General features: G+C 43.8%; 1 protein-coding gene across 4 annotated transcripts in view; it reads right to left on the minus strand.

Moving 5' to 3' along the window:
- DLG5 (discs large MAGUK scaffold protein 5) overlaps positions 1-8,506 on the minus strand; it is a 115,606-nt gene that overhangs the window by 12,568 nt on the left and 94,532 nt on the right. For 3 of the 4 annotated variants that reach the window (XM_023527947.1, XM_011355316.2, XM_023527948.1), the window contains 5 exons: positions 8,000-8,146; positions 6,921-7,104; positions 6,318-6,466; positions 5,624-5,794; positions 4,536-4,732 (listed from right to left, as the gene is read on the minus strand). In XM_023527947.1, the coding sequence (XP_023383715.1) occupies positions 4,536-4,732; positions 5,624-5,794; positions 6,318-6,466; positions 6,921-7,104; positions 8,000-8,146 (848 nt within the window). The remainder of the gene's footprint in view (positions 1-4,535; positions 4,733-5,623; positions 5,795-6,317; positions 6,467-6,920; positions 7,105-7,999; positions 8,147-8,506) is intronic. The other variant, XM_011355317.2, reaches the window with a different exon arrangement.

Raw genomic sequence — 8,506 nt, forward strand, 5'->3', positions numbered from 1 at the left:
CCATTATGATCCCACATAGTACCGGCAATCCTAAAAAAAAAAAAAAAAAAAAAAAAAGAGAGAGAGAGAGAGAGAGAGAAAGAGAGAAAAGAAAGAAGAAAAGAAATAAAGGGCATCCAAACTGGAAAACAAGAAATAAAATTATCTGTTCTCAGATGACATAATCCTTTATGTAGAAAATCCTAAAGAATACATCAAAAAATGGTTATAACTAATAAACAATTTCAGTAAAGTTTCAGGATACGAAATCAACATACAAAACTCAGTTGCGTTTCTATACATTAACAAGGCATTTCTGTACATTAACAAGGACTAATCTGAAAAAGAAGTTAAGAAAACAATCCGACTTACTATAGCATCAAAAAAGATAAAATTCTTTGGACTAAAATCTAACCCAGGAGGTGAAAGACTTGTACACTGAAAACTACAAAATGTTGTGAAAAGAAATCAAAGAAGATAAAAATAAATGGAAAGAGATCCTGTGTTCATGGTTTGGAAGATTCAATATTTTTAAACTGTCCATACTACCCAAATCAACCTACAGGTTAAATGCAATCCCTATCAAAATCCCAACATTATTTTTTGCAGAAACATAATAAACATCCTAAAATTCATATGGAATTTCAAGAGACCCTTAATTGCCAAAATAATCTTCAAAGAGAAACAAAGTTGGAGGCCTCATATTACCTGATTACAAAACACACTACTAGAGTGGACTGTTGAAAAACACAGGGGTTAGGGCCGCTGCCCCCCTGTGAACTTAAAAATCCATGGATAACTTTTGACTCTCCCAAAACTTAACTACAGTCATCCCTCAGTATATCCATGGGGGAACTGGTTCCAGGAGCCTCCGCAGATACAAAATCCACACATGCTCAAGTGCCATATATAAAATGGCACAAGATATTCTCAACTGTGGATGTCCGTGGTTGGTTGAATCGCGGATACGAAACCTGGGTATGTGGAGGGCTGACTGTATGTTTATTGAAAAAATCCACGTATTAGTGGACCCATGCAGTTCAAAACTGTGATGTTCTAGGATACAGTACAGTAATCGAAAAAGTGTGGTACTGGCATGAAGACATATAGACCAATGGAAGAAAATAAAGAGACAGAAATAAACCCTTGTATATATGGTCAAATGATTTTTGATAAGGGTGCCAAAGCTACACCAATGGGGAAATGAAGATTCTTCAACAACTGGTGCTGGGAAAACTGATATCTACATGCAAAAGAATAAAGTTTGACCCTTACCCCAAACCATATACAAAAATTAACTCAAAATGGATTAAAGACCCAAACATAAAACCTGAAACTATAAAGCTCCTAGAAGAAAACATAAAGGAAAAGCCTCATGACATTGGTGTGGCACAGCAACAAAAGTAAAATAGGAAAATGGGACTATATTGGATTTAAAAACTTTTGTGTCAAAGTAAACAATCAATAGAGCGGAAAAAAATAATCTACAGAATGGGAGAAAATATCTGCAAATCGTATATATCTGACAGGGGTTAATATCCAGAATTTATAAGGAATGTCTAGAACTAAACAACAACAACAACAACAATGGGAGAAAATATCTGCAAATCGTATATATCTGACAGGGGTTAATATCCAGAATTTATAAGGAATGTCTAGAACTAAACAACAACAACAACAACAACAAAATAACAATTAAAAAATGGATGAAGGATTTGAATAGACAATTTTCAAAGAAAGTATACAAATGGCCAACAAGCATGAGAAAAAGATATTCGATATCACTAATTAAGAGAAATGCAAATCAAAACTACATTGAGATACCACATTATACCCATTAGGATGGCCACTATCAAGAGAACAAAAAATAACAAGTGTTGGCAAAATTTAGAGAAATTGGAACCCTTGTGCACTGCTGGTGGTAAAGTAAAATGGTACAGCCACCGTGGAAAACAGCACAGTGGTCCCTCAAAAAAATTAAATAGAATTACCATGTGATCCAGCTATCCCATTTCTGGGTATAGAGCCAAAAGAATTCAGAGCAGGATCTCAAAGAGATATCTTCACACCCATGTTCATCCAGTATTACTCACAACGGCCAAACAATCCAAATGTTCTTTGACAGATGACTGGATAAAGAAAATATGGTAGATACATACAATAGAATATTATGCAGCCTTTAAAAAGAAGGAAATCCTGTCATATGCTACAACATGGATGAACCTCGAGGAAATTTTGCTAAACAAAATAAGCCAATCACAAAGGACAAATACTGTGTTATTCCACTCACATGAAGCATTTAAAGTAGTCAAAGTCATAGAAAAAGGTAGTGTAGTTGTCAAAAGTGCTGAAGAGATGGGAGGGGCAATTAGGGTTTAGCGGGTATAGAGCTTCAGTTTTACAAGATAAAAAATTTCTAGAGATCTGTTTTACAACAATGCAAACATACTTAACACTACTGAACTAGATACTTAAAAATGGTTAAGATAATAGATTTAATGTTATTTTTAACCACAAAAAAATATCAAATGTTAACTCTAGAACTAAAATATGCAATTTTTTAAATAGGAACATACTGTACACAACAGAAGAATGAATTGATGAACAGGAAAAAAGTCAGCAGAAAATACCCAGGCTGAAGCATGAAGAGAAAAAATGGAAAATATGAAGGGGAAAAAAAAGTGTAAAAGACATATGGGACATTGTCAAAAATTTAGGATATAGGAGAGGAAAGAAGAACACAGAAGTAGTTTTGAAGAAACTATCAAAAATCATTTGGCCATATATACAAGGGTTTATTTCTGTCTCTTTATTTTCTTCCATTGGTCTATATGTCTTTATGCCAGTACCGCACTGTTTTCCAAACTAACACTTTTATGTAAATATATGTGCACTTTTCCATATATTTATATTTTCACCATGGGTTAAAAAAAATGTTACTTATAAGAGACTTTTAACTATAAAGCTACAGAAAAATTTAAGGTTTTAAAAGGATGGAAAAAAGATGAACTATGCAAACGCTAACCAAAAAAACCCAGTATACCAACGATATGAGAAAAAACAGACTTTAAGGCAAGAAACGTTACTAGATATAAAGGACATTTCATGATGATAAAAAAAGGTCAATTTACCAGGAAGATATAAGAATTCAAAAGGTGTATACACCTAAAGAGAAATTCAAAATATATAATGCAAAAAACAAATGAAGTATAGACAAATGGCTATTTTTCAAAGATATAAATATATCCACTGGACATATACAACATGTAAAAAAGATGGTATCAATGAGAAAAGAGAGAAGGGGGAATATGAAAATGGAGATCGAAGAAATAAAAGAAGAAAACAACAAAAAAATCCGAAATAAACAAGAAATCTTGCCTTGATCAAGCGGTCAACAGACTTTTTCTATAAAGGGCAAGATGGTAAAATATTTTAGGTTTTGAAGGCCAAAAGGCAAAATCAAGCAATTATTATTGCCAAAAGGCTAACGGTACCTTTTATATTTTATATTTTAAAATGTAAGAACCTATTCTTGGCTCACAGACCTTACAAAAACAGGCAGTGGGTGGGCCAGACTTGGCCAACCCCTGTCCTGACAGTGACAGTGAGCCATGAACAAAGGTGGGATTCACCCAACTCACTGTGCCTAAGGCCTTAATTTATAAAAGGAAGAAAAGGAGGAAGGGAAGGAAGGAGAAAACCGGCTGTCCTACCTTCTGCTATTTACTGCCATCTCCACACTGAGAAGGAAGCATGTTCTAGGACAGTGGACACACATTGGGGTCCCAGGAGCAGTATTCACAAGCACCTCCTGCTTTATAGGACAAATGCACCCTTTCCACCAGGGCAATCTGCGAGGGGGGTGTCTGACACTCCCTAATATGCAAACATGGGCCTGGGTCAGCACCTCACCCTGGGAGGGTCTTGTAAGAATCATTAATGGACACAAAAGTAAAGCCAGAAAAAAAAAACAAAGATCTGCTGAGACTGGCGGTCCTTGGTCACCACCAACTAGCCTGTAACAACCCAAAAGCAAACGAGAAGCAACGCACTGAGCAGAGACTGCTTTTGTCTACTTGATATCTGCCCTTCCTTTCTTCCTTGCTAAAAGAACCTGTTACTGGAGGCCGGCAATCTGCCATGTAAAATTCTGCCTTCTCAGCTCTCTTGCAGATGCAAGTGGCCAATGAAATGCAAGTAGAAGTCACAGGGTGATGCTTCCAGGTAAGCTATTTCAAGAGACACACTCAACTGAGGCACACTTTTGCCTTGCACCTTCCTCCTTCCTGGTACCTGAACATGGACATGATGGCTGGAACTGCAAAGAGATGTGGTGGCCATGGGGAGATCTTGAGGATGGAAGGATCTACATCCTACAGATGGTAGACTCTGGAAACAGTAGTACCATCATTCCAACCCGCCACCTACCTCTAGACTACCTTTGTGCAAAAACAAAGTGAATCTCTATCTTGTCTAAGTTACTGCTGTGAGGCTTCTGTGGTCAAGAGCAAACCTTGTCCTGACAGCCTGTTGAAAAAGCGAGTTCAGCCACTTGCCTTCAAAAAGTGGAATGGAGTCACTGGAAAAGGTGTCCAAGGCAAGGAGGTCTTTCCCATCTTTGGACCCATTGCGTTTGTGCTTATGTTTCCTTCGAAAGAAAGATCTGCGTGCAGCTGCCGACAGTGTCTTTGCAGCATTGTTGTCATCTCTGACTTCGGACATGCTGAGCCTCCTGGAGAATTCTTGGTCCATCCTGCAGTCACAGGAAACAGTGGTGCTGGGAAGGGCCGTAGGGACCATCTCCCGCCTGCCTTGCCCATGAGGAGAGTGAGAGCTGGGACTCCATGCTCCTCCCTACTCCTCTGTAGGTCACATGGCTACTTCACCCACTCATGCCACCAAGGACCCCTGGAACTACCGCTTTGGGGGCAACACTAGTGCTGGGGGCAAGCTCTCAGCAGGCCGATTTCTATATTCAGATGAGTGTCAAGAAAGGAAATGCTAGGCAGCCCTCACTTGATGATACTACAAATTATCCTCCCCGCCATAAAAAGGAATGAAGCACTGATACACACTGCAACACGAATGGACCTTGAAAACACTGGGCTAAGTAAAAGAAGTCAGTCACAAAATAGCACATAGTATGAAAGTCTAGAACAGGGAAATCTATAAATGTGGAAAGCAGATTAGTGGTGGCCTAGAGTTGGGAGAAGAAGGCAGAGAAAACAGAAGGACAAGGTGGGGGATAGATAAATGGTACAGGGCTTCTTTCTGAAGTGATGAGAATGTTCTAAATTTGACTATGGTGATGGTTACACATACCTGTGAATACACTAAACTGAATTGTACACTTTGGGTAAATTGTATGGTATGTAAAATTTATCTCAATAAATGTGTTAAAATAAAAAGTTATATCTCTTAAGTTGCCACTGGGCTTCTGTATAGCACTGATTTATGTACAGCATTGACTTATGCTAGGATCAGCTCTCTGGACAAGCAATTTTGGCAAAATGTATAGACAAGAAGCCGAGACGAGCAGCAGGAGTCCTCCAGTGACTGAGGCCCTGACCCCTATACTCTGACATAGCACCACAGGTGCAAACCCTCCCTCCCACCTCCAAACCCAAACATGGAGAACACTTACACATATTTGCTGGGGATCTGGCCACGCTGGATCTTCTGGGCATTCTCATCCAACTGCCAGGCCATCCAAGATCCAAAAGTGCCCTGGGGCAACGTGTCATCAACATAGAGGATGTCATCTTTCTTAAAGCTCAGTTCATGCTCCACCTCTGCCAGCCGGTCATACAGGGCCCTGGACCGGGTGATGGAGGGAACAGGATCAGGAGGCTGCTGGTCAACAGCCATGTGTCTTGGCAGCCAGGCTCCTGGGGCAGCTTTTATTCCTTTTGTGGCCTCTGATCTTAGGGAGTGAGAAGGAAGCTACGAGCCCTTCCTAGAAACCGCCCGATGCCTGTCCCCAACACACGTCACATTGTACTTCAGGGCACTGTGGACACACAGCAGAAGGATCTGCAGACCTGGGTCAGGAGGAAACCAAGACAGGAGGAGCATAGCCCACAGAAAAACAGGGCTCTGTGGCCTCAAGATCCTCCAGGCCCCAAATCCTAAGAGAAGCCCATTTGGCCCTTCAAGTCCTTAAGAGTTTTTCTAAGTTACAAGCATCTCGTCATGAGCTTGTGGTTTGGGCCCCTAACAGTGATGATCACATCCCCACCACTTGGGGGCAAGAACACAGAGACATTTACCAGGAACGATTTCCACACCAAAAACCCCTCTCCTGGCCCCAAATCCGTAGAAGCCCTGGCCACCCGCACCTGATGTAGAAGCTGTCTCCAGGCAGGCCCTTGACTTTGGTGAACTCCTCTGGGCGGTACTGCACCTTCAGGCGGACACCATCCTTGGGCTTCAGCATCTCCACATAGACCTCCTCCACTGTCTTGCTGCGCACGTCCAGACCACCATACTGCCCAGGGACAGGAGGTTGGGGTCAGAGAGCAGAAGCCGGTGACGGCTTGGGCACCCATGAAAGGCAGGTTGTGGGATAAGGCCGAGATTCAACCTCCTGTTAACTGGGAATCTGCCTGCCTCCCCTCCAGAAGGCAGGGCCCAGTTCACTGCAGTGTCTGCACTGCCCTTGATGGCTTCTCTCAGGAGAATCCCTGTTCTGTCCCCCAGCAAATGAAGGCCATTTAAAACACACTTCGTTTTACTTACACTACTTGTATCTCTCAATACCTACAACCTAGCTCCCCCATCAAAGGAGACCCAGTGAGAGGGAGATGATACCCTCCACCAGAGCAGAAGTCCTGCTGCTGACAAGGGCAGAGCATCTTGCCTCTGGATGCCAGTGCCCAAGCTGATGCCTCACATGCACATGAAGTAGGGCAGGGACTGCTATTCAGCAGCTCAGAACTCACCTCGAGGATAAGATCCCCTGGCACGAGGCCATCGGGGCCCTTGGCGGGACTGTCATCCTCCATCTCAGCCACAAATACCCCATGCAGGTTCCCACCACATAAATGCACTCCAAGCTCCAGTTGGGACTTTTTGACGAAGACGACTCGTGGCTCTGGGGTCTTCTTGTTGGTGTCGCCCACCATCCTTTCAGGAAGGAAAATTAAGTTCCTCAATCATGCACAGAGAGGGAGGAGAGCACGTAAAAGACAAAAATGGCTATGCCTTAACCATTTCTGCTCGAACCAGGTCTCATGCGGTCTCAGAACCACAGGGAGCTGAATGGTGGTCTCACTGCAGGCTCCAGTTCTAGGGACTTAGGTTATAGGCAGGATACTGAGGGCTGGCAGAGGTGAAAACATGGCCTCACATCACAAAGCCAGTTGGGAACAGAGTGGCCATGTGGTCCTCTCCCCATCTCCCCTACAGCTACCATGTGTGCCCCCTCCTCCTGCCCACAGGAAAGCAGACGCCTCTTCCTGACTTCTTTCCACATCCACCTTTTGCATAGCTGTCCCCAGCTCATCCTGAATGTTCTGACTTAGCTGTCACCAGTCCCTGGCGCACTCCTGGCTGCTCCATCTTGGCCTGTACTCCCCCTTCCAGTGCGTCAGCTGTGCTGCCTAAGTCCAGCAGCAGTCTGTCACGCTCTAAACCCAGAGCTCCTTGGGGGATACCACTAGTGATAGCGAGAGCCCTGGGAATGGCTGCGTGATGACTGTGGAATTCCGTCTAAAGCCAGTTAGAAAATGAGTGAATGAGAAAAGGGAGAGAGAATGAAAAGATAGAGCTAAGAACACTCAATGAGACCAGAGAAAAAGAGAAAGCAAGAAAAGAGAGGACGGAGGAAGGAAAAAAGGAATAGCATGCTCCCCACCCCAAATCCTGACACCCTGGTGTACAGTCTGCAGCACAGGCTAACGTCAGCTGTCCAGGGCCCACATCCCTCAGAGGATGTACTCAGGCCATGACAATGACCGGCCTGGCCCACTCCGCTCACCAAGGCACACAGATAGAAGGCTCACAGAACGCATTTGCTGACCTGGAGCTGGGGGTGCTCTGCTTGGCGGGGGGTGTGCTGGGGCCCTCGTCCTGCTCCATCAGTGGGTCAATGACAGAGGGATGCTCTGGGGTGGTGGCACCACTGCCCTGGAGAGTGGAGTGGGTGCCAACAGGGTCCAAGTGGGAGCTGGGGACGGAGGACAGAAAGAACAAGGAGTAGCAGCACACAGACTTCAGCCACCCTGAGCCAGACTGGAGCTGGGCTGTGAACAGGGACCAGGTCACATGGCTCTGTGCCCTGAGCCCTAAGAACAGATGCCCCAGGAGTTGGACTCTGGTCCTTTACCCTGCAGGATCTGCCTGTCCTCTCCTCACCACTTCTCCTCAACTCAGGGATCCTCTGCAAAGGTGTTGGCCTAGAGGACACATGAATACTGTCCCTTTCCCTTTTCGTTTGTGCATCTCATCTCCTGCTCACTTCGCTGAGCTGCGCAGTGCTACATAGTAGGGGCGTGTCTTACCCTTCTCTCATCTGCCCTGTAATCCA

Source organism: Pteropus vampyrus, unplaced genomic scaffold, assembly GCF_000151845.1.
Source record: "Pteropus vampyrus isolate Shadow unplaced genomic scaffold, Pvam_2.0 Scaffold20, whole genome shotgun sequence".
Taxonomy (NCBI): domain Eukaryota; kingdom Metazoa; phylum Chordata; class Mammalia; order Chiroptera; family Pteropodidae; genus Pteropus; species Pteropus vampyrus.